General features: G+C 37.7%; 3 protein-coding genes, 1 non-coding gene and 1 pseudogene across 4 annotated transcripts; 3 read left to right on the top strand and 2 right to left on the bottom strand.

Moving 5' to 3' along the window:
- Positions 1–485: 485 nt before the first annotated feature.
- LOC18021735 (NDR1/HIN1-like protein 13) lies at positions 486–1,517 on the bottom strand. Its single transcript, XM_006404610.2, has one exon. It carries the CDS (start codon positions 1,510–1,512, stop codon positions 646–648), a length of 867 nt encoding a protein of 288 aa, XP_006404673.1. The 5' UTR covers positions 1,513–1,517; the 3' UTR covers positions 486–645.
- An 878-nt stretch (positions 1,518–2,395) lies between these two features.
- LOC18021734 (PLAT domain-containing protein 2) lies at positions 2,396–3,363 on the top strand. Its single transcript, XM_006404609.2, has 2 exons — positions 2,396–2,578; positions 2,765–3,363. The coding sequence occupies exons 1-2, from the start codon at positions 2,513–2,515 to the stop codon at positions 3,239–3,241; spliced, it is 543 nt and encodes a 180-aa protein (XP_006404672.1). The 5' UTR covers positions 2,396–2,512; the 3' UTR covers positions 3,242–3,363.
- Positions 3,364–6,265: 2,902 nt separating this feature from the next.
- LOC18021733 lies at positions 6,266–18,041 on the top strand (annotated as a pseudogene).
- On the top strand, positions 15,773–15,879 carry LOC112088312. The gene has a single exon (XR_002900474.1). It is a non-coding gene; the product is annotated as a small nucleolar RNA R71 (small nucleolar RNA).
- Positions 18,042–19,366: 1,325 nt separating the features above from the next.
- On the bottom strand, positions 19,367–20,294 carry LOC18021732 (PLAT domain-containing protein 2). The gene is made up of 2 exons (XM_006404607.2): positions 20,144–20,294; positions 19,367–20,011 (listed from the first exon to the last, which is right to left on the bottom strand). Exons 1-2 carry the CDS (start codon positions 20,276–20,278, stop codon positions 19,544–19,546), a joined length of 603 nt encoding a protein of 200 aa, XP_006404670.1. The 5' UTR covers positions 20,279–20,294; the 3' UTR covers positions 19,367–19,543.
- Between the last annotated feature and the right edge of the window lie 6,305 nt (positions 20,295–26,599).

The raw sequence follows: 26,599 nt of genomic DNA, 5'->3' as shown, positions 1-26,599 counted from the left end.
CAAAAGTAGGTCTTGGTCCAGTGGCGTACGCATGGCTCCTCTAAAGGGGTCGTGCTCCGCTAGGTTCGAGTGCTACTTAGAAGGAATGGTAGTTCTTTATGTTTTAAAAAAACAATCGTTTTCAAAACTCTAAACACTTTGTTTCTATCATTCTGTGTACCGCTTGAGTTTAGGCTTATCTCAACCATACCATAACTAATAGCACTAAAAACGATCCCATCAAAGTTTTTGGAATACTGATACTTGTAATTTGTAAAAATTTGGTATGAGAAAAGTCTTACGAGTTGGGCTTTAACTTTTAAATTCAGGGCCAATTATATTGGGATGGACCTAAGTCAAGGAAAAGAAATCCAACTTTGTTTCTTCTGAATAATAAGGTTGATTGACCACCTGAATTAAATAGTCTAAATTTTGATTATATCTAATCTCTAAAATAAAGATACATTTATTAACACAAAAAAAAGACACTGTCTATTGTGTACTTCTCGTTTCTTTTTTCGCTGAACAATATCGCGTAAAAACAAAGACATTTTGGGAAGAAGAAAAAATGAACAATTGAACATTACATCGAAAGTATAAATTATTTAAGCACATTGTAACTCTAACGACACAATCACGTAATATAGAAAAGATATAGATAGAGTGTCAGTTCTTGAACTCACTCTCACAATTCTCTGATACAATCTCGACCTTCTTGGCATCTAATAAGCCCTTAACCTTAACATCACAAGTCACCAACACTTCCTTGTTCTTTTTAACCGGCCCTGCTTCATATTCCGCCTTTAGCTCCATCATCAGCACCAAACTCACCGGTTGTTTTGATCCCCGAGGTGGCAAAACGGCGTTCTTGGTTGACCCATCGAGCTTCACATTGACCTTGTTCGATTCTGACGCGGCCTGGGACATCTTTGGGAATTTCCCCCGTCCTAGGCTCTTGTTCTTGTACGTTAATGAAACCACACCATTTTTCTTCATCAAATAGCTTACCCCCATGTTGGACGTCGGATTCTCGGCTCTCAAGGTAACCTCGAAATTGCTAGGTTTTATGGTTAATCTCTCGACCGCGAAAACAGGAAGAGTGGGGCTGAAAGCGAAATGAAGGATGAGAGTGATTGCGCCGAGGAGACATCCAAAAACGACCAAGATGATAAAGAACCACATAAGACGCTTAGAACACCCGTTTTTCTTGTTTTTCTTTGGGATATTGCGGCGTTTTTCCACATACTTTGCGTGTTCCGGAGGAGGAGTCCAATATACTTGATCTCTCGGGACCTGGACAACGTAAGTCTCTAGCTCAGGGATTGAATCCGGGGGAGGAAGAGACGGAGGAGGCGTGGCTAGTAACGGAGAGAGATTAAGAGAATGATTACGCCAATGGTGTGGTGGAGGATCTTGAGAGGGCAATGCGGGGAGGCTGGAGGTTGGACGGTGCCAGACTGAAGGAGGGTCATCAGGTTTGTCATCGTCGGATTCATGGGCGGTGGCGGAAGGAGGAAGCCGTGGCCCCTCCATCGGAGAAAGGTGGGAGTTATAGAATGTGTGGTGGAGATTTGTTTAGAGGGAAGACGAAAGAGAGAGAATTGAGGGAAGATGCGAAAATTAGGGCTTGCATGGGAAAAGCAAGTGGTTGTTGTTGCATTACTCAAACTTTTGGTTGGTTTGGAGAAAATTTTGCTATTTAATTAGAGTTGGCCAACTAAGCTTCAAATTTCATTCTGTTATTAATCTGCATGTATTACAAAACGTCAAAACCCATACATTTAGTTTGATGGTGATTGATGATAATAAAAGACGTTACTATCTTTGTTAACGAGATCGATTTTTTCAAACCAAATTGAGTAAGATAATAATAAAAAAAACAGATCATATACAACGTGCATGAGTAAAATAAATTTAAAAAATTATACTAAAAGAATTTTGTTTCCATTTACATACTATCGATTAAACTTAAAATGGAAACAATAAACGGTTCTGAGCTGTCTATTTGCCTTGTTGCTACTATCCAACATTTTTTTCATTTTTTTTTTCAGTAATATATATTATATATAAACAAAGAAACAGCTGTACCTGAAAAATATCAAGGAATTATCTTCATATCATATATATGGCCTACAATTTTATACGTTTCTTTATTTCTTCCCCAATCCACGTTAAACATGTTATGTAATATAAAAAATGAAAATCAAATTTGACGGAAAAATTATGCAATCCTCGGTATTTTTCTTGTCCAGACATAAACAACTCGAGTTGTTTCATAGTCTGAAATCTACATGCCGACCTGCCCGCTGACTAAACGACGTGCTCAAAACTTAAAAAGGATCCTATAAGATTTACATATTTTCTTTGCAACGGACCTGATATGGACACGTCAACTTCATACGCTACTCCGAAAAGCAGCCAATAATGATCACTTCCCATTCAAATCTCAAACTACTGTATAATATTTGCAGCAAATCTATTAATAGTTGGAGACAGATCAGATCTCCATTTCTTTACATTCATATCACCAACGATGGCTCGCCGTGACGTTCTCCTCCTCTCCCTCCTCCTCGCCACCGTCTCCGCCGTCACATTCGCCGTAAGTTACTCAAATCTCATCATCATCGTTATATTATGACTATTTTCCCTCTTTTATGTACGTTTCGGTCCAACTCGAAAAGCATTTTATCAGATTTGAATCTAAGATCATGACAAAGAGCACCACTAGTTCAAGCCATTACAAACTCTAGTTCTCTCCGGTTTTTAATTCTTGATTTTCTTGCAGGACGATGAAGCAGATTGCGTCTACACATTCTACCTAAGAACCGGATCAATATTCAAAGCCGGTACAGATTCGATCATAAGCGCAAGAATCTACGACAAATACGGAGACTACATCGGGATCCGAGACCTAGAGGCATGGGGTGGTTTAATGGGACCAGGTTACAACTACTACGAGAGGGGTAATCTCGACATTTTCAGTGGGAAAGCACCGTGTCTTCCGAGCCCAGTTTGTTCATTGAATCTGACCTCCGACGGCTCCGGCGACCACCACGGTTGGTATGTTAACTACGTGGAAGTCACGACGGCCGGTGTTCACGCTAAGTGCTCGCACCAAAACTTTGATGTTGAGCAATGGCTTGCGACCGATACGTCGCCGTATGAACTCACTGCCGTACGGAACAACTGCCCCGTTTCGCTCAGGGAGAGTGTTGGTCGGGTCGGGTCTGAGATCCGGAAGACTCTCTCTTGGATCGTGTGAATGAGTGAATGTGTGTGTGTTAATTTCTTGGAGACTTGTTCTATGTCGTCTTGTGAACGTGTGATCACGAAAATGATTCGGTCGAATAAAATTTCAGTTTTTGTTTGCATGTGAGATTTTAATTAATTGTCATAGAGTGTACTTTGAGGGATTTAAGAGAGATAGTCACTTCTTGATGTGTTTTTTTTTTTTTTTTTTTTTGAGGGATAAACGTTCAATGGTTAAAAGTATTTTGATGATTTCAAATCCCTAGCAACTTAAAATATGAAAGTTAAAAATCTTTACCGAATACAAACTAAAAATGACACGAGACCTTTTCCATAAAATAAAGAGTTAACATTTTCAAGTTTTTTTCTTCTCTTTTTTTTCCTCCGCATAGTAACATTTTTTTTTTTAACCTTGACTTTTTTATTTCTCTTTGCCACTTCCCAAACGGGACATCGTTTCAGAATTAAACGTTTGAACGTTTATCCCTCAAAAAATAAAACAACTTTAAGTTGGATCTTTAACAACTTAAATCATGGACCTTTAATACTAGCTAGAGAAATGGATCTTTAAGTTTGGTTTACAGGATCAGAGAAATGTTTAAAGATAAAACACATCAAGAAGTGACTATCGTTTCTCCGCATTAGTAACATTGAATACTAGAGAAATGGATCTTTAAGTTTGGTGACTTGGTCTGCAGGATCAGATCATCACATGGCTGTGTCTGTGTCGGGTCTCATAAACAAAACAAAAAAGATAATAGATATATTGGTTCAAGGGGTTCGATTGTTCCAATGAGTGTTATTAAATCATATTTTATATGAGAAACTACACTATATACGAAAGATTTCAAAAAATGATAAAAGAAAGTGTAGTAACAAATTAAAATGTAAGATAAAAGAACGAAATCAATAAATTTTGTCGACGAAAAAGAGGATATGAATTCCACGTTTACTTTGTAACTCCTATAACTTTTTTTATATGGACAATTTGAACTAATTTTCTAAAACTTGTAGGAATCTTAAACTAAGAAATTTTATTTAGAAACTAAAAAGAGTATCTAGAACAATCGCAAGAATTGACCAAAATACTATCATGTGATGTGGAATAGCTGACAAACTAAATTGTAACACAGCTGAGCCTCAATATCATTGTGGCCCAAGTCCAAAATGGCCCTCATTTTGTTGGCTAACATCTGTTTGCAAAAGAATAAGTTAAAAAGTTTCAAATAATTATGAGACTAAATAAGTTAAAAAGTTTCAAATAATCTTATATAAAACTTTAATTAATAAAATTATAAAACACAAATAATATTTAATAAACGAGATAAAAGTTATTAAAAATAATAATAATAAGAAGGATGTCCACGTAAAAATGTCATATATGGTTTTATCTTAAAAAAAATGGAATCAATAAAATATATATAACCAAAAAATTCAAAATGGTAAATTGAGAAAGTTAACAAGTATTATATTAGTAAGATTTACAAGAATAAAAAGAATATGAAGATCGAAGAATAAATAAATATTCCTCTCTAATTTTCAATGTATATATTTAAGTGAACTATTACGTTTTCATACAAAAATTAAAATAGTAGAGTTTTAGTCTCTTATTATCTTGAGAGAAAAATTAGACTATTTGACATAACTGTGTAGAAGAGATTACAAATAATATATCATCAAGAAGAAATAAAAAATATAAATATTTTAAATGCAAAAACATTCATAGTAAACATAAAATTCAACACAAATTCTAAAAATATATTATTTAAAATATATATTAAAACAAGATCTGCACATATGCGCGGATTCTCTTCTAGTATATATGCAAGTATGTGAACTCTCTCCATAACTTGCCACATCAGCAGTTGAGAAGTTGACACCCGTCTTTTCACATAATTATTAAATCATAAATTTTAAAATGAAAAGTCAAAAACTAATTAATACCACTAATTTTAACATAACTTTTCTTTTTAATGTTTATTTCATATGTATTTATGTTCATAACTATTAACTTACATTAAAATTAAGGCTTTCTACATTCCTAATAAAAATAAATAAACAACATTTTTAACCTTTTCATATTTTTCTACGACTTGTTAATATTTTTTTGTACTAACTTTACTTTTTTTTCCGGCTTATCCTCATCATGAACACTTTTTTCGAAGCTTGTTCTATGAAAGAATGTAAAGATGTAGCATTCTCTTCATTTAAAATTTTTCCGGTTTTTATAGGTTAACTATGATATTATTATAGCTGCATTTCATTGTGAAACATAAAATATGGGGTGGTTCTTGCAAAATCATGGTAATTGTGCATGTCATAAATATGTGAACATTAAAAATCGGAGGTAGTTATATGTTTCCAAGCAATTCAACCCAAAAAATATGGCATTTATCTACGTCTTTTTTACTCATATCATGTTTATGATTTCTAGGATAATTGAATAATTTTCTTACTTACTCTACTTCCAATCCTAAAAAAAAGTTATTTGTTTGATAAAAATTTTGTTTTAAAAAAAACTAATACCAAAAAATCAAGCAAATTACCATATTTTTATAATCAACTACGTATATATATCAACACAAACTTATTTATTTAAAAATATTATGTGTAACAAAACTCGCGCGTATGCGTAGGTACAGCCTAGTCTTATATATAAAAAAGGGCCAACTTTCTCTATATAAATGTCAATTCATCATTTGAGAGTTAATATGGGGATGACATGTATCAAATTTTTTAATTTATTCTGATAATTTTGTAATTAACTTATGATATATATCTCCTATATATGTTTTCCATATAGTTAAATGAGAAGATGATATACGATTGTGTTGATCTATACAAACAACCTTCACTAAATCATCCATTACTCCAAAACCACAAAATTCAGGTATTTTTATTCATCAAACTTTCTCACATACAAATTATATTTGTCAGCATCATGTTCATAAAAAACTTAGTTGTAACTTTTGGTAAGTCTAATATGATTTAATCCCTAACTTCATCTATATATGGTGTGACAATATGATTTATGTAGATGGAACCATCTTTTTCAATTCATAAATCAAAAGAACAAGTTAAAAGCAAAATTTATAAAAAGATAATCGACTGTCTGAATGGTACAGTTCCTATACTCAGGAACACAAAAGAGTATGTAGCAAAGAGTCAATATTTTGCAAAAAACATTTCAATCCGTTCACAGTTGAAAGTCGTGGGACACATGTAAATACGCAATTGTATTCTCAATTATTCTACTTTCAGTTACTTGTGTTTTGATTATATATATTAAAATGATTTAAAGTTTTCAGTTTGCAGGAGTTAGATTGCATCATGGTCCTTACTATGGTATAACATCTTGGATAAGTGTACATGACTTGAATATTAGTGGTGACCAAGCTTCATATGCTCACATATATGTTGGCAGAAGAGTTAACAGCAAAGATAATGTTAACCAAATCGGTTGGATGGTAAATTTAATGTTTATGAAAAAATTTTAAAAAGAAGTTTTTATTATATTCAGCAGCTTTAAAAAATGAAATGTTTTAATTTGACTCACAGGTAAATCCAAGTATATTTGGTGATGGATGGACATGGAGTTATGGATTTTGGAAGGTACAACTATTGCTACAGCTGGAAAGAGACTTTTAAGACTTTAATTTATTTTAAAATTCTTTAAAGTTTTAAATTCTCGAAGCAAACTTTTACTGTTTTAAAGTCATAAAATTCCTAAAATTTCTCAAAACCCAACTTCCATTTTTTCTTCATGCGTGAGTTTTTTTTAAAGCCAACAAATTGAAGCTTTTTTTTTTCAAAGTCATAGTTACAAAAGTTTTTAAATTGTTTCTTATAAAATAACAGTAACAAGTCACAGTTCCTACGAAACACCCCCTTAATGAGCATGTTATATATAATATGTTTTGAATCTAAGTAATTATAAACTAAATATCCCTACTAATGTACATATACTTTATATTGTACTTGTACTCTTTTTTATCTAAAACGTATATATACTTTTAAACTATTTTTATCACATGGATAATGGATTACACTAATACATGGATATGATTAATTAATGGCAGGGTGCAAATGGAGAAAGTTGTTATAATACAATATGTCTTGGTTTTATTCAAGTGTCTAAAGCGGATCCTTTAACTGAACCTTTAGGTCAAGCTCATGTAGAAGAAAGAAACATTGCTCTTACTATTCAGAAGGTAACCCACATTCTATTCGATTCTGAATTATAAGTTTTATAATTTTAGATTTACATATGATCGTTAATTGAAAAAAAAATGTTTGAGAACTTTTGTTTTTTTGTATGTTAGTATATGAAAATGTTAAATTTTAAATTATAAGTTCATATATATGATTTCCTATATAATAGATATTAATTGTTATTTCATTTTTTATAAAGCTTAATTGTTATTTCAAGAAATCAAGTCTAACATATATTGTGTAACAAGTTGATCATGTTAAAATATAATCAAGATAAAGATTTAGGGAAAGATTATGATGGATCAAATACACTTTTCTAGATACTAGATACATTTTTGTTTGTTTTTTGTTTTGTTTTTGGATATATCAATTCTAACAAGATTTTTGATTGTCTTAGATGTCTTTTTTTTTAATACTTATATCAAATCTGACATGTGTAATTTTTTATATTATTATTCATTGAAGGATCAAAAATAAAAAAACTGGTGAGTATTATATGTAAAATACAAAAAACCAGCTGTCCATATCGGTTATTGGCCAGGAAAACTATTTGATCTGATAGATAATTGATTCAGACTGGATATACTCCTAGTTCCTACTGCAATAGAACAGTGATGTAGTTGTAATATAAAGGATTCGAAATCCAGAGGACCAGTGTTACTCTATGACTTTGCGAGGATTGAATTAAAGCTAAGACGAAAGATGGTTTGTTACGAAAACTAAAAAGTAAACAGAATGGCAAACAACGATTTAAATTCGAATTAAAACAAGCACTAAACCAAAGCAATTCGCAGGAATTTCAGAGATAAGAACCAGATGACTATTCAGGGCACAAGTGTAACGCAAGTCTCGAACTCAAACAGAAAAGCTTATCGATCCACTGTCGTGATCTCGATAACTTTGTCTAACAACCTAAATCCTAAACTGTCGTTTGAACCTAGAAAATTGCAGACAAGCATTAGCTAGCAGGTTTGATCTGTTCACGATTTGCCTTAACTTCAACTGTCGTTGGCTAAGGACAAATCGCTCACCAATGTTTATTCTAGCAACCTATTACACTTTTGATGAACAGATTAACCTAAAATCGCAGATTGAGTGATCAATTCAACCTAAGCATTAAGTCTAACAATGGTGAAGACAATAGATATCAAGCCCTATTTGCATCTAATCCTCTAACTCATGAAATCCTTTGAACGCTTTAATCTAGCTAAGAGATCTACTCAGACATGGGAAAAAGAAACACAGCAACAGATGAAAAGGAATTCATGGATTAAAAATCGCAGAAGAGATAATAGGGTTCAGAATTCTTCTCAAGTGTAGCAGATTTCTTCTCCCAAAAGCTTACAAGTAAAAACTCTATGGTTCAGGAAATTGTAAAAAGAAAGCGTAGAAAGTCTGTAGAAAAACGTGATAATCAAAACACAGGCGGCTCTGGGCTTTTTATTCCATCTCACGCGACTTAGGATTAGGTAAAATCGTTTTCCTTATTTTTCTCCCGTCCGGAGCAGGTGCTCCACGAAGGGTCCAAACCGGGAGCAGGTGCTCCGCGGATGATTTCTCCAAAAACGTGTGAAATAGCTCCTTATTGCTCAAATTCATCTCCTTTTGCTCCAATGCCTCCTAAACACTCCAATCCTCTGATAAGGTCTCTAAGTTACCTGAAACCTCCTGAAAAGACTCCAAAAACTCCTAAAACAATTAGTAAACACAGGTTATAAGAGTCAAAATCTCCACTCATCAACTCCCCCGAACTTGGATCCTTGTTTGTCCTCAAACAAACTCAAATTCAATTCCAAAAGAATGACTGAATAAAACTGGGAATTTGCAAAACTCAAAAGACCGTAAACCTGACCAAGACATGTGACAATCTGCTGCAAAATCAATCAAAAATCTAACCTCCATGTACTTCTCCGTAGACGCTGCAGCTTTCCAGATTAGTCCCTCAATTTCATAACATCATCCATGTCCCATCATCGCTGAATCTCATCGATAAAACCAGTGCTAAGGACCTTCTAGACTCGTTCCCATACTTATACCTCAACAAATCGACCATACTACACAAAAGTACCTTTCCTCTCCCCCGAACTTATTCACTTTTCAAGCTGTTTCGTTTTTTTTTTTTTTTTTTTGGCACATATAACAAGGTTCAAAGACGCGAGTATTGATGGTGATTGCCACCGAATCCCCGGTTTTTCCCCTCATCATATATCAAAGGTGTAGGCGAATAATGGGGTCACAGGAAATTTTCCTACCCCTCGCTTCCATCCCTTGTGTGATCATTCCACTTTAGAAGTAAAATAATGGGATCCTTGGAAATTTTCCTAACCCTTTACTTCTAAAAGAAAATCATTTTAATTTTTTCTGCCTTTTGTTCTTTGTTTTTTTTTGTTTTTTTTAAAAAACAGCCTAAAACAATGCTTAGAACATGAGAGAGGAATACCAAATCTATCACACAGGTCTTTATTTGTCAGGTAAGAATGAGGAGTCAAGCCCTATGAGCACTAACCTGATCGATGAGGAAAATGAAGAGCTGAGAAATTAGCTCAGGTTCAATGGATTAGTCAAGAATTTTGGGCTCCTCTAGTCTACTGCTTTGTCTTTGGATTTTCCATTAGTCGATCTAGATGATTCTGCAGCAATAATCACTAGAAGAGATGGTCTGAAATCATCATAGAATTGGTCCTCATTCCCACAAGATTTGACTTGACTCATATAACCAACTGACTCAAAGAAACTAAATGACTCAAACAAACAAACTAAAAACTGACTCAAAGAAAGAACTAAAAGAAAGAAAACAAAAGAAAGAAGTAAAAGAGACATGATCCTCCCCCGGACTTACTTCACACCGTCCTCGGTGTGAAAATAAGCTAGAGAAGTACCCAGAAAACTTACCTGGTTTGCGCATGTAGAGCACCCTGGTGGAGCAGGTGCTCCGGAACAGAGCTGGGTGCTCCCTCGTCTTTTGTTCGTCTGGAGCAGGTGCTCCGACTTGGGAGGGGGTGCTCTTTCGTCAGTTTTTACGCTTTGAGCAACCAACCCAGCAGATGGAGCAGGTGCTCCGGTTGGGTGCTCTTCCTTCTTCTTCCTCACATCTTCTCTTCCACGTTGAACAACTTCTTACCTGTTTTTTTTTTTTTTTTTTTTTCAAAAACAAAGAACCTAAAAACAAAGTTAGTAGCTAAGAATAAAAGACACAAAGTTAGAGACTTTTACCGGTGGGTTGCCTCCCACCAAGCGCTTGTTTTAAGTCATTAGCTTGACTTGGAAAGCCATTTAGGCTTGAGGAGGATCACTTAAGGTGACTGATTCACCTTCTGCGATATTTGGACCAGCAAGGTATGGTTTCAACCTCTGTCCATTGACAACAAACTCGCCTCCTTTAGTGTCCAGCAACACTACAGCTCCATATGGTCGAACCTCCTTGATGGTGAATGGTCCAGACCATCTCGATCTCAGCTTCCCTGGAAATAATTTCAATCTAGAGTTAAAGAGCAATACCTGATCGTTTGGTGCAAAGCTTCTGTTGAGGATCCTCTTGTCATGGAAAGTTTTTGTCCTCTCTTTGTAAATCTTCGAGTTTTCATATGCCAGGTGCCTAATTTCCTCCAGCTCATGCAACTGCATTACTCTCCTCTCCTGAGCACTCTTTGCATCGAAATTCAGCAGCTTCACTGCCCAAGCAGCTTTGTACTCAAGTTCCACTGGAAGATGACATGCTTTTCCATACACCAAGTGGAATGGTGTAGTCCCCAAAGGTGTTTTGTAAGCTGTTCTGTATGCCCAAAGAGCATCATCAAGCTTCACTGCCCAATCCTTCCTTGTGGTGCTCACAGTCTTCTGCAGAATGTTCTTGATTTCCCTGTTGGAAACCTCAACTTGCCCACTCGTCTGAGGATGGTATGGGGTCGCCACCTTATGCCTTACACCATTCTTCTTCAACAAGTTTTCAAAGACTTTGTTGATGAAGTGAGAGCCTTCATCGCTAATCACCACTCGCGGCACACCAAACCTGGGAAAAATGACAGATTTGAACATCTTTAAAACCACCTTTGCGTCATTTGTGGGACTAGCCAGAGCTTCCACCCATTTTGACACATAGTCAACTGCCACCAGAATATACTCATTCCCATAAGATGATGGAAAAGGTCCCATGAAGTCTATACCCCACACATCGAAAATCTCTACTTCCAAGATGAAATTCTGAGGCATCTCATTCCTCCTGCTGATGTTCCCTTGTCTCTGACATGTGTCACACCTGGATATGAATCTCTGCGCATCTCGGAACATAGTGGGCCACCAATACCCAGCCTGGAGAATTTTCGACACAGTCTTGAAAGTGGCGAAGTGGCCTGCATAAGAGGATCCATGGCAATGAAACAACACTCCTGGTATCTCCTCATCAGCTACACATCTTCTGAAGATTCCATCAGAGCAATGCCTGTATAAATAAGGCTCATCCCAAAAGTAGTGCCTCACATCCTTCAAAAACTTCTTCTTTTTGTTTCCCACAAAACCTGCAGGTTCCTGCTCTGCAGCAAGGTAATTTGCAATCTCTCCAAACCATGGGAAACCAGAATGCCGATCTATGTCAACTTGGTTGCAAAAAGTCGTCAGAGCAGGTGCTCCGGTGGGGAGCAGGTGCTCGTCGAACCCAGAAACATCTATGGCGTAAACTTGTTCATCAGGAAGGCTGTCATTTAGTGGAATGTCATCATCTATCTTCAGCCTCGACAAGTGGTCTGCAACACCATTATCAATCCCTTTTTTGTCTTTAATCTCCAAATCAAACTCCTGCAGCAAAAGGATCCATCGAAGGAGCCTTGGCTTGGCATCCTTCTTCGTCAACAGGTATTTCAGAGCTGCATGGTCTGTGTGAACAACAACTTTCGACCCAACAAGGTAAGACCTGAACTTCTCAAAAGCATAAACCACTGCAAGAAGCTCCTTTTCAATTGTGGCATATCTGCACTGAGCCTCGTCGAGTGTTCGGCTAGCATAATAGATGACGTGGAGCCTCTTTTCTTTCCTCTGTCCCAGCACTGCTCCCACTGCATAATCACTAGCATCGGTCATGACCTCAAAAGGTAGTTCCCAATCTGGTGGCTGGACAATAGGAGCGCTGACTAGAGCTCCTTTGATAGTGTGAAATGCCTCCAAACATGCATCATCAAACTCAAATTTCACATCCTTGCATAACAGCTGCGTCAGGGGTCTGGCAATCTTCGAGAAATCTTTGATGAAGCGTCTGTAAAAACCTGCATGGCCCAGAAAACTGCGAACCCCCTTGACTGATGTTGGTGGCTGCAGACTCATCATCACCTCGATCTTTGCCCTGTCCACCTCGATCCTTTTCTCTGAGATTTTGTGTCCCAGCACGATCCCATCTCTCACCATGAAATGGCATTTCTCCCAGTTAAGCACCAGATGCTTTTCCTCACACCGCTGCAAGACCCTGCACAGATTAGACAAATAGACAGAAAAATCGTCCATGAAAACTTCCATTATGTCTTCAATCAGGTCAGTGAAAATCGACATCATGCAGCGTTGGAATGTTGCTGGAGCATTACACAAGCCAAATGGCATTCTGCGATATGCAAAGGTGCCATAAGGACATGTGAACGTCGTCTTCTCCTGGTCGTCCGGGTGGATTGGGATCTGAAAGAAACCTGAATAACCATCTAAGAAACAGTAATAAGGATGGTTAGCCAAGCGTTCAAGCATCTGATCGATAAATGGTAAAGGAAAATGATCTTTGCGAGTTGCAGCATTCAATTTCCTGTAATCTATGCACATTCGATGCCCAGTAACAGTTCTAGTTGGTATCAATTCATTCCTTTCATTTTTTATCACAGTGATGCCACCTTTCTTAGGAACCACATGAACTGGACTAACCCAATTACTATCTGAAATCGCATAGATCACACCAGCTTCTAGAAGTTTCATTATCTCTTTCTTTACAACATCTTGTAGATTCGGATTTAACCTCCTCTGATGTTCTACAGAAGTCATTGATTCATCTTCTAAATGTATTCTATGCATGCAAAGATCAGGAGAAATCCCTGGAATGTCATCTAGTGAATATCCTATAGCTTTCCTATACTTTCTAATTTCACAAAGAAGCAAGGCAATCTCTACATTGTTCAATTCAGAGTTCACTATCACAGGGAATGTCGAATTGGGTCCTAGAAACGCGTACCTGAGCCCCACAGGAAGGGGTTTGAGCTCAAGCTTCGGAGCTCTCAATTCGCTCCAAGGTCCATCAATCAAACCGTCGGGAGCAGGTGCTCCAGGAGTCAGAGAAGGTGCTCCGTCGGCTTTTTCTGCAGGTGAGCTCTCCTTGCCTTCTAAGCTCATGTACGCCACCAGCCTTTGCATCCTCGTGCTTGCATTCAGCATTTTTGCAAACCCATCGGCTTCTTCACTCAAATACCCATGTTCTCCTTCAGCTTTGGTGAGTGCAACTTCCAGAGGATCGATGGCCAAAACCTCTTCAGCAACCTCTTCAGCAATGCCTGAACCATCATCTATGACAAATGTCTGTCCGTCCAGCATTGGTTTCTTGAAGAGTTTATTCATCTCAAATCGCACCACCATATCTCCCAGCTGGAGATCTGTCACTCCTTCTTTCACATCTATGATTGCACCAGCTGTGCATAAGAAGGATCGACCCAAAATCAAAGGATCCTTGGGTTCTTCATCAAGCTCCAGAACCACAAAATCTGCTGGAATGAGTGTATCACCTATCTGAACATGCAGATCCTCAAGTATACCAACAGGGAATTTGGTTGATCTATCAGCGAATACCAGCGAGATTTTCGTCGGTTTGAATCTGGTGTAACCCAATCGCTTGGCTACAGAGTAAGGCATCAGATTCACACTTGAACCTAGATCGCAGAGAGACCTTGCAAACAGTACATTTCCAATCCTGACTGAGAGAACAAACCTTCCTGGATCACTTCTCTTCTTCAGCACTTTGTTCTGAAGCACAGCACTACACTCCTTCGAAACCATCATGACACTCTCTTCCTCAACAGCTTTCCCAGACACTAACCCCTTCATGTATCTTTTAAGGGCTGGCATCATCTGAACAGCATCAGCTAGAGGGAGTTTTACAGTCAAATCCTTCAGCATCTCCCTGCACTTTGCATCCTCTAAGTCCTTGCGAGACTTCTTTGGTGGAACTGGGTAAGGTACCTTAGGCGTGTAAACTCTTGCAGGAATGTTTGCTGGAGCAGGTGGCTGGAGCAGGTGCTCCCTCGTTGGCTCAGGGTGCTCCATCGTCAAATCTACGTCTGGAGCAGGTGCTCCAGATTTTGGAGCAGGTGCTCCGATGGAGGAAGAGTGCTCCTTCGTCTTTTTTACGTCATGAGCTGGTTCCTCTTCTTGGAGCAGGTGCTCCACGTCCTTTTCCTTCCTCTTTTCTGAGACAGAGCTTGTTGGTGCAGCATGTAGAGTCTTCCCACTTCTAAGCTCAATAGCATTCACAAACTCATTCCTGGGGTTTTCACCTTTTCCAGGGAGAGTTCCAGGTGATCTCTTCACAGCTTCTGCAGTCTGAGCTACCTGAACATCCAGCTTCTTCACATGAGTCCACACAGCCTCATACTTGCCATTCAAATCATTGTACATGGTGTCCACTTTGGCATTAATCTCCATGGAAGACTTTTGTTGATTAACCAGCAGCTGTTGCATCAAGTTTTTCAGCTCATCCTGCGAGTTATTTGAGGAACTCGAAGAAGGCTGTAGACTTGTGAAAGGCAACTTCTGCTGATTTCCACCTTGAAATCGATTCTGATTGGTGATGAACTGCTTTCCTTGGAAGTTGCTGGAGAAGTTCTTCTGAAATCCTGACTGATTCTGCACTCCTTGCTGCGGATAGACCTGATCCTGAGGGTTTTCAACATTGTTGCTTCTATAGGATAAATTCGGGTGGCTTCTGAAGTTGTTGAAACTGCGATTCTGCACATACCCTTGTCCATTCACGAAATTTACCTCCATCTGATCATTATTCTCTGCATCTACAAACTCTTGAGCAAGAGGTGCATCACCAACCTCATCAGCAAAATGCACAGATCTCTGGTTCTCTCTCAACAGCAGATTCACCTTTGCTGTAAGCTCATCGATTTTGCTCAACTCCACACTAAGAACTGATTTGCTAGACCTATCATACTCTTGGGATTTGTTGCTGGAGCTTGTAGCTAAGTTCTCAATCAACTCATAAGCAGCTTCTTTGGACTTAGTCATGAAATCGCCATTGCTAGCTGCATTCAAAGCATTCCTGTAATCCCAGTTGACACCATCATAAAAGGTTGACAGAATCTGCTCATCAGAGAACCCATGGTGAGGGTACTCTCTTCGGTACTCCTTGTACCTCTCCCAAGCTTCGCAGAAAGCTTCACCAGGTTGCTGTTTAAACGACGAGATCTTGTTCTTCAGAGCTGCAGTTTTGGCCTTAGTGTAGAAATGGTCCAAAAATGCTGATCTGCACTCTTCCCATGTAGTCAATGACCCAGGTGGTAATGACTTCAGCCAGCGCAAAGCTTTGTCCGCAAGTGAGAATGGAAAAAGCTTGCACTTCAAGAAATCAGCTGGTATCCCATTTGATCCAGTCGTGCTGCAAATCTCCTCAAAATTCTCGATGTGGTCCATCGGAATCTCAGCAGGAAGCCCATGAAAGAGGTGCTGCTTCACCAATGAGATCAGCTGAGGTTTGATCTCAAAGTCTTGCCTCTGAATGGTTGGAGGAGCAATCGCAGCCCTGTTGTGATAGTAAGCATGCGGACTGTCCTTGTCTCCAATAGCAGGTTGTGGCTGCTCCCTGTCTTGCTGCACCTTTTGCAGCTGCTCTAATTGTTGTCGAAGCTGTTGTAGCTCGACAGCCATGTTGTCATTGTTGCCTTGATCGCCCATGTTGGCTTGAATAGGCCTTTGACGTCTGTTTTCTCGCTCGACTCTTGCTAGCTCGGTGTACGACAAAGAAACAAGATCGGTGCAGTTGCTCCTTGTGGATATGTTTGACATACACCTGAAACACACGCAAACAAGAGAACAAGAGAGAAAAATTAGTAAAGCCTTAGTCTGAATTTCAAACCAAAAATCAAAGGTAACGAATTGGTCCCCGTCGCAACGGCGCCAAAATTTGATTCAGACTGGATATACTCCTAGTTCCTACTGCAATAGAACAGTGATGTAGTTGTAATATAAAGGATTCGAAATCCAGAGGACCAGTGTTACTCTATGACTTTGCGAGGATTGAATTAAAGCTAAGACGAAAGATGGTTTGTTACGAAAACTAAAAAGTAAACAGAATGGCAAACAACGATTTAAATTCGAATTAAAACAAGCACTAGACCAAAGCAATTCGCAGGAATTTCAGAGATAAGAACCAGATGACTATTCAGGGCACAAGTGTAACGCAAGTCTCGAACTCAAACAGAAAAGCTTATCGATCCACTGTCGTGATCTCGATAACTTTGTCTAACAACCTAAATCCTAAACTGTCGTTTGAACCTAGAAAATTGCAGACAAGCATTAGCTAGCAGGTTTGATCTGTTCACGATTTGCCTTAACTTCAACTGTCGTTGGCTAAGGACAAATCGCTCACCAATGTTTATTCTAGCAACCTATTACACTTTTGATGAACAGATTAACCTAAAATCGCAGATTGAGTGATCAATTCAACCTAAGCATTAAGTCTAACAATGGTGAAGACAATAGATATCAAGCCCTATTTGCATCTAATCCTCTAACTCATGAAATCCTTTGAACGCTTTAATCTAGCTAAGAGATCTACTCAGACATGGGGAAAAGAAACACAGCAACAGATGAAAAGGAATTCATGGATTAAAAAATTCGCAGAAGAGATAATAGGGTTCAGAATTCTTCTCAAGTGTAGCAGATTTCTTCTCCCAAAAGCTTACAAGTAAAAACTCTATGGTTCAGGAACTTGTAAAAAGAAAGCGTAGAAAGTCTGTAGAAAAACGTGATAATCAAAACACAGGCGGCTCTGGGCTTTTTATTCCATCTCACGCGACTTAGGATTAGGTAAAATCGTTTTCCTTATTTTTCTCCCGTCCGGAGCAGGTGCTCCACGAAGGGTCCAAACCGGGAGCAGGTGCTCCGCGGATGATTTCTCCAAAAACGTGTGAAATAGCTCCTTATTGCTCAAATTCATCTCCTTTTGCTCCAATGCCTCCTAAACACTCCAATCCTCTAATAAGGTCTCTAAGTCACCTGAAACCTCCTGAAAAGACTCCAAAAACTCCTAAAACAATTAGTAAACACAGGTTAGAAGAGTCAAAATCTCCACTCATCAATAATAGAGTGGATATAATGATAGTCGGAGCAGCAGTCGAGTCTTCTCCGTCTGGCAGAAGTCCACCAATGGGTAATGGTCATCTACCAACTCAAAACGACATGGAGTTTGCGCGATTTTATACAATTCTCTATCTAGATCATCCCATTGCAAAAGAAATGAAAAAAGTTGATAAATCATCTAAGTTGAAGAAGTTATTAAATAGTGAAAAATGTTATGGACTAAAACGGGGGAAAAAATTTTGTTCACGTTTGGTGGACCAGGAGGAGATTCTTGTGGAATATAAACACTACAAAAGAAATTTTAAAAAATTATGTCTAAGTTAAAATCAAATGTAATCTAATAAATAAACCAAACACTAGAAAATGTTAACCCAATAAATCTCATCACACGAAGATAAAAATAAGCTCATTAATGTAAATTAAACATACTCATTTCTGTTCATTACTTATTAGTTTACTTTTTCATCTTCTTGCTCCCTAGTTTTAAATAGAAATTTGGTGATCAAAGTTTCTTGTATCTTTTAAGTTTCTCAAACATCAAAAAATCCATATCCAAACACTTGTGGTTATAAAACCTTACAAAAATGTTAATTTTATAAATAAATTGAATAATTGATGAAATTACAAATGATGTATTTCCAAATTTGGTTAGTCTCTTCATTGGTCCAGGTATGGATCCGCATTTAAGGATATTCGCAAATCAAAATAATAATCCTTATAATCACCCTTATTATCTCAACCTTTATAACACTATCATTATCTTATTATATAAAAGAGAATGATTTAAAATTAGTAACTCGCCAGATCGTGACACATGTCAAGTAAATCGATAAGATTTTGACACATGTTTAATAAATTTTTAATTATATTTTTAACAAATCTTATTAAAAAAACTTTATAATTGGTTCCTATTTATATAAACGAGAATGATTCAAAGTTATTAAAAAAAACTTTATAATTGGATCTCATTTTGTATATTTTTGTTTTTATTTTTATTTTCAGGGGTTATAAAATATATTAAATTATAAACCTGCATATATGTGGATACTTATTTAGACCCGAGAAATTATGTTAATTCATAAAATAGTTATTGTTATGTTAGTGTAGTCTTGTTAGAATAGTTTTGCTTTAATTATTGTATTCCTATTATTTTGTGTATATATATATTATATAATTGTTGATAATTTTATTTTTAAACTGATATAATATATTTTTATGGGCGATGTCATTTTGTTTTCTGTTTTTTTTAACGTTTCATAGGTTATAAGATATGAAATTATAAACCTGCATATATGTAAGTACTTATCTAGTTTTATATATCTTTTAAAATAAATTGGCATTATGTTGTAAATTATTTTTATGATTTCAATAATGAAATCTACTTCTCAAGATCATCTAGATTTTTATTTAATTTAACCACAACAATTTTTTGTAGATGAAGAAAAACTAACTTTTATCCATGCTTGAGATTTAGTATGGATTCCGTTCACCGATTGATTTCTTCCAACCCTTTTGACATCCAAAACACTATGATTTCTTTTGATGGACAATAAGTCAAATTCTTCTTCCTCTTTGAAACTCTTTTATCGATGATTTTTTCGGAAATGTATGATAATAGTTTCTCTTCTAAGAGAAGAGATACAAGTAGCTATATATAATGGTTATTCGATCGAATCGTTTACGTTATTTCCTTTACAGGTTCACAAGTTTTACTAGACGTACATTCACAATACGAAAAACGACAAGTCTCCAAGACACATACATTCATTGATTTGATTGTCTACGACTACGAGAGAGTTTTCGGGATCTCAGACCCGACCTGACTGACACTCTCCTTTAGCGAAACCGGGCATTTGTTCCGTACGGCAGTTAGCGACGCAGGCAGCCCAAGCCATTTCTCAAAATCAAAGTATTGACGCGCACTGTTAGCATGCAATCCGACCGTTGTAACCTCCACATAGTTTACAAACCAAGCTGCGTATGTGCCGGTGCCGTGACTGCCGTCAGAGGTCAGATTCAATGCGCATACTGGGCTCGGAAGACACTTCTCCTTACCACTGAAAATGTCCACGTTACCGTTCTCGAAGTAGTCGTAACCTGATCCCATTAACCCACCCCATGACTCTAGGTTGTTGATTACGATCTCTTGTCCGGATTTGTCGGAGATTGTAGCGCTTATGATCGAATCTGTGCCGGCACTTTCCACGAATCCGGTTTGGACGTAGAATGTGTAGACACAGCCTGGTTCACGGTCCTGCGAAGCTCAAATGAATATTAACTGAAAGGAACTGAAGTTCATAGCCTAATAGCTTAAACTAGTGTCGTTGTGCAAATTAAAGAATCATAACCTAGGGATATATGAAGATGAGGTTTGGGAAGCGCTTACGGCGAATGCAACGACAGAGACGGTGGCGATGAAGATCAGGAGAGAGAGGACGAGAACGTCACAGCGAGCCATAGTTCGTGCACCAATTATGAGTGATAGTAACTTACGTGATATGAGTGTAACTGTGTTAGACATGGAGATTTGATCTATCCAGCGTAACTATTAATAGAGTTTGAGATTTGAGATTTCAATAGGAGTAGCGGTGGCGTATAAAGTTGACGTGGAAATTTCTGGTCCGTTGTGATGAGTGAAGAGTAACATGCTCAATCATATCGGTTACATGATGTAACTATTATTTTTTAATAACTCCATACCATGCATGATGTATCGTCTATATCATGTAAGTTACATGATGTAACTATAATTTTTCGACTCCATGATGTAACTATATCACGTAGTTGGAGAAGCGTATGATGTTTTTTTTTTGCTAAGAATTTGTATTTATTAAGAAATGAGAAGGTTTGTAAAATATTACAAAAAATAGGTACAATCTTGCCAAAAAGAATAGAAAACCAGGAACCTAAACAAACAAAATACGAGAAGTTAACGTGGGATTTTCTGGTCCGTTGTGAATTGTGATGAGTGACGAGTAACATGCTCACTCAAATCATGTAAATTTTTTTTTACGTCCACGCATTTTATACATATATGATACTAGTGCAATTAGAGAAAACTAATATGTCCAATTAAGTAAATGATGTCGACAAAAATAGAATGATATAAAATAACTTTTGTTTAAAGTACTATGAAACAAATGTATTTTGGTATTGCTTTGTTTTATTCTCTATAATATGAAATAAAACGTGGTGTATTTCCACTGAAAATGTCACCTTTAGTTGTAGTTGTAACCTGGCCCCATTTTTTGTTTCGTTGTGATGAGTAAAGAATATTTTGAAGGATCCTTAAGAGCACGTGATTAACTCGGCGGACTGATTACAAAACAAATATGGTTTGTTTGTAGGTATGAGGTATCAGTTTACGAAGCTACTCCTCCACATGCATATTGAATTCTTATTTTGTTTTGTTTTCTCTCAAATTTTATTCGATCGGATCATTTTTCTCTATTGCCATCACATCGCATGTTCACAATACTACAAAAAACAATTCTCCAAGACAAAGACAAACGCATTCATTCCCTTCGCATATGATAACTTCTCTTATCTTACGGATACACTATCGTATACAAACAACCAAAATAACAAAACCACAAACTTTCACATAAATTGTGTAATTTTTCGTAGAAATTAAGATAAATTCTTGCTGATGATTTATAACACTCATTGAAATAATCTGTTTTAAGGATATAATAAAACTGAATAATTGGAAAATATATTGATATAAGATATAATTAAGAATAACAATCGATACTAAAATAAGAATAACGAACAAAAGTTTCTGTAGAGACGAAACATTTTTTTTTCTTTAACTCTTTAATTGCATATATTGTAGTGTGTTTGAGACAAACAGAATTTTAGGATTCAGTCACACGATTTTTAGTTAAGCAACATTCAATAACACAACGAATCCAATAAATTTTTGTACTCTTAGATAGATTAGTCTGAAAAAAACAATAAATATTCTAGAACTCGAATTACAAATAGGCAATTGACCTACTTCCATATTGCCAATTGACATTTTTTATTATTTTTTTTTGAACAGTAGTCAACCCCAACCCTGTTTTAACCTCCAACCCTAAATCTGTTTTTGAGTATCATCAGAATAAAATAATACTCAACTAATTTTTTCTCCTTCACCCATCAGCCAATAAAAAAATGCCATCTATCCAGTTATATTCGAGTCATATGGATTCATGAGACTCACTCTACTGATATGGATGACTGAAGTTGGGGGTTTATTTTAATTTTTAAAATCTAAAAAAAAATACGAGCCCACTTGTGATACTCATGTAAATCCGCGTTGGAGATGGTCTAAAAACCCAAAATTACTCTAACTCCATCGGAAATTAGGCGTTTAAGCAATGCCGAAACAGTTTAAGTTTAGTACGTTCATAAAAGATCTATAACTAATCTTTCTCAGATTATGATGCTTTGTTCATCCAAGTTAGTTCATGTAATTTAACAGAACTTCTAACGAGTAAACATTATCTAGATGGTCAATCAAGAAATAAACTATAAACACAAATTCAGATGAAAAAATTCTAAAGATAATCCCAATAATTTAACAACATTCTAACAAGCAATCTATGAATCTTCTTTGAAAATATTCTAACCAAACAAGGAGATTACTCAGACACCATGCACAAAATCAAGCAAAGATATGAAAAATAGTAAGAGAATAAAATAGTTTAGAAATCTTCTGTATATCGAATCAGAGGCAGGGTTTTCTCCTTAAGTTTTTCAAACCAAAACAATAAAGCTGTTACGAAAATATATGTATGGACCGTATGGTGGCTGTTGTGTCGTTGGTGATAGTTGTTTGTATCCAAAAATAAGCTTAAAACAAGTGTTTATAGGCATAAGTCTTGTATAAGTTGTCTAGGATCAAATAAAAATCAAAAAATAAATTTTGGTTCCTAGAAAACTCATCTAGAAGATGAAAGTAAAATCTTTATCAAAATATAAAATTATGTGTCCAAAGTTTAGAGACTGAATATCAGAAGAAATGTAATGTTCAATGCAGAAGATGGTTGATAGCTGAACATGGAGTGGTTGTGCACCACAAAGTGAACTTGAGGCGGAAAGAATTAAGCAAGGAAGCTGATGTGGTGAGATTCGATTGGAGCTGCAGACAAAACCTAGCACTTGAAGATGTTGTTTAGATGAAATCGAAGATTCTCAACTTGAGGAATTTGATAGTATATAAGACTTGCAAGACCTAAGCATTAGGGTTAGCTATTTTGAGTAAACATTGTGAAAACAAATTGTTATAGAGTTCTCTTATAAGGTTCTTAGTGAGTCAACAAATTAAATGAGTGCAGTACAACTCTTGTTAAATAAGTAAGTTTGGTTAGGTTATGAATTTTTCAGTAGCGAATCACGTTGTGGTATCATGTGATATTGTAATTCTTATTAAGCAAGTTATAAGAACAACTTAAAGTTATTTCTAATAAACCAGAAAAAATGTTCTTGTAGAACTTTAAGCATTATGTACCTTGTGTTAGGTTTTTTATTATGAAGTAAAGCATTAGCATTAGAGACTTAGAGTGATGAATCCTTAAGTTTGGTCTGCAAGCTCAGATCTTCACATGGCTGTCTATCGGATCTCATAATTCATTTGCACGAGAAATTACGCAATATAATAATATACAAAAGATTTTAAAACAATACTGAGGAGAAAAAACTCATATGTGATGCGAATGAATTGTTCTTTGTCGTATTGTGAACTTGTAAAGGTAAATGATTCAGAAGAATAAATTTTCGAGGAGTTCCGTAATCAGTCTGCCGCGTTATTAACGTGCTTGTCGGATCCGTGAAAAATATTCTTCACTCATCACAACGAACCAAAATATGGGGCCAGGTTGATTACACCTAACAACGAAAGGTAGCATTTTCCACGTTTTTATATTATTATAGAGAATAAAAGAAAACAATACCAAACTATATTTGTTTCATAGTGTTTCAAACGAGAAGAAAACAGAAGAAAAAAAAACAGTTGTTTATCATTCTATTTTTGTCAACTTAATTTATATAGAAATTTTATATATTTACATGAACAAAACATATATCAGTTCTTAATTTTCTCATTATAATTATTATAAGATCTACCAAATTAATCAATGCATTATTTTATATTTTGCAGTTATTCATTTCATAACATTAAATACTACTATATCAAAGGTTATATATCTATATTGGACTGACTATTTTTTTTCTGGGGTGATATATATGATTGAGCATGTTACTCTTCAGTATTCAACTTTGCACTCATTGTGGGAGCCAAAACTCGCACAACCAGAAATTTGTCTAAGGAAAAATTAAGGGATCGGAAACTTCTAGGGTTTATCGCCAAAACAGTAAGATCGAAAAAAAGTTTTTTTTGCTGTAAAGTGTTTAGTCTTTATTGCTTAGGGTTGCCAAAGTTGGCGGAAGGAATTGCATACATCATATATTTATACTAACTTTCTAAACCGCCTAGCCGAAAATCTCGGGCGAGATTTTCGGAATATTTCCATATCGCCTCGTGCGGCTGACCGCCTTTGCATCTCGCCTAGGGTTTTCCATGGGCTTCATCTCTCAAGGCTTTGGTTCGGCCCGTCCAAGCTTCTTTACGGCTCGGCCCATCTAGCCTTCTTCACGGCTCGGCCCACTTGCCATGGAGACATGATCTAGCCCACCGCACCGATACACGGCTCGGCCCAAACGTGTTGAAGTGGGGCTCGGCCCATTTCTTCCGATGCGGCTCGGTCCACCTGTCTTCTTTCACGGCTCTCCCTACTGGCCTATCTGCACGGCTCTCCCATTTGTCTTGGTGAGAACGGATCTCCACTTGTCATGGTGAGAACGGCTCTCCCACTTGGCGACCACGGCTCTCCCACTTATCTTTCTTCCATACTTAGCCATTCTGAGGTGGTTTATCTACTTGGGGTGAAAACCGACCCCAACAGTTAGCCCCCCAGCTCGTCAGTTTCGGAGGCGAGAGTGACGAGGTCCATTATTTCCGACCGTAGGATAAACCACTGAGTTAGACGTCGAGGCGTTTTGGGAATGAAGACGCCGAGGCGTTCTGGGAATGAAGGCGCCGAGGCGTCGAGGATGCCGAGGTGTTCGAGATGGTACCGAAGATGCCGAGGCAAGATTAAGGACGAGGCAATTTTTTTTTAATAGTGATAGCCCATGACGAGGTGATTTGAGGAGGTTATGCCGAGCCGAACAAATGGCAAGGCGTTTCGAGAGAAAGCTCGTGCCGAGCTGTTTTGTTAGCGGCAAGACGTCTCAAGAAAGAATGTCAATGCCGAGCCGTTTCGTTAACAACGAGGCGTTTCAAGAAACAGATTCAACGCCGAGCCGTTTCGTTAACGACGAGGCGTTTCAAGAGAACAGATTCAATACCGAGCTGTTTCGTTAACGACGAAGCGATTCAAGAGAGAAAGAGTCAATACCGAGCCGTTTCGTTAACAACGAGGCGTTTCAGGAGAACAGATTCAATACCGAGCCGTTTCGTTAATGACGAGGCGATTCAAGAGAGAAAGAGTCAATACCGAGCCGTTTCGTTAACGACGAGGCGTTTCAGGAGAACAGATTCAATGCCGAGCCGTTTCGTTAACGACGAGGCGTTTCAAGAGGGAAAGAGTCAATACCAAGCCGTTTCGTTAACCTGGGTACCCTGACTGTTGGTCTTTCGAGAGGAAATTCCTGATCTTTCGGCGCGTGCCAACGACGCAGTCCGGTATAGCCAGTTCACCGCGGATCCCACGCGCTGTTGGACGGCTTCCCGAGGTTTACGCGGAATTCACGCGCTTTGTTTTTTCTATAAATAGGTGAGCTCCTTCACTCTTCCTCATTATCTCCAGACTCACTCGTTTTCACTAAAGGTAGCTCTCCCTTCTCTCTTCTTTCTCTCTCTAGTTTATTTATTTTCCGGCTAGGGTTTCCGAGGTCTCCGCCGTCCCAGATCTTTTTCCGGCAGAGGTTCGCCGAGTCCTTCTGTAATTCTTGTATAACTTGTAAATCATGTCGAGCCGCTCCGACGATTCGTTGGACTCGCTTTTTCATTACGAGCCGAGCCGCGTAGATGCCGAGGCGAGAAGTTCAACAGAATCCTCCGAGGCATCTGTTTCGCCGAACCCTTCCAATCGTTAATCTGACGAGGCGTCGAATGACGCGAATCCATCAAACGAGGGTTCTGCAGATGACGAGCCGTTGGCTTCGACGAGCCGTCCCCAGGACTCGGTTCCTGATGAAGGTGTTAATCGCGCCAAAAAGCCGACGAGGAAGCATTTCCCTTTGACCTACTCGAGGCGAAGTACGAGTTGGAACGTCTCATGGCGTCCCGAGGCGCTTCCACATCTGGGCGAGGGCCACGAGTTAAAAGACAAAAGCCTGATCCGCCTGGCTCTACGCTTTCTTCCCTTGAGTCGCTTGAGGCGTTGAGGCATCGCTTCGGGATATCCGAGGCGGTGGAGTTTGTCGTTCCCTAGAAGAGCGACCGAGCCGACAAGCCTCCTGAGAATCACTTCACTCTGTATGAGGCGTTCTTCGAGCTTTGCTTTCTCTGGTTCCCGATCCCCGGAGTGATCCTCGAATACCTTTGGAAACACGGGATCTCGATTGGGCAGATTATGCCGAGGGGATTACGGCATATGATCAGCATTTTAGTCCGAAGCTTTGAATGCGGTCTCGACATCGAGCTGAATCACCTGCTGAACTTGCTGGAAATCAGGAAAGCTCCGAAAGGAAATAGGTTATATATTTCCAACAAGGCGAAGCGACGGATTATTGGCTGTTTTCCCAGCAAGGATCAGTTTTGGACTGAACGCTTCTTCTACGTCTTGGTGAA

The sequence above is a fragment of the Eutrema salsugineum genome, unplaced genomic scaffold (genome assembly GCF_000478725.1).
Source record: "Eutrema salsugineum unplaced genomic scaffold, Eutsalg1_0 scaffold_15, whole genome shotgun sequence".
Lineage (NCBI taxonomy): Eukaryota > Viridiplantae > Streptophyta > Magnoliopsida > Brassicales > Brassicaceae > Eutrema > Eutrema salsugineum.
The sequence above is the reverse complement of the archived record's forward strand: the minus strand, read 5'-3'. Positions and strand labels throughout refer to the sequence as shown.

Bases quoted from the DNA above. Each gene is read 5' to 3' on its own strand.
- LOC18021735 (XM_006404610.2), bottom strand. From the start codon at position 1,512: ATGGAGGGGCCACGGCTTCCTCCTTCCGCCACCGCCCATGAATCCGAC.
- LOC18021734 (XM_006404609.2), top strand. From the start codon at position 2,513: ATGGCTCGCCGTGACGTTCTCCTCCTCTCCCTCCTCCTCGCCACCGTC. The intron at 2,579-2,764 runs GTAAGTTACTCA...ATTTTCTTGCAG, and splicing joins TCTCCGCCGTCACATTCGCC to GACGATGAAGCAGATTGCGT.
- LOC18021732 (XM_006404607.2), bottom strand. From the start codon at position 20,278: ATGTCTAACACAGTTACACTCATATCACGTAAGTTACTATCACTCATA. The intron at 20,012-20,143 runs GTAAGCGCTTCC...TGAGCTTCGCAG, and splicing joins TCTCTGTCGTTGCATTCGCC to GACCGTGAACCAGGCTGTGT.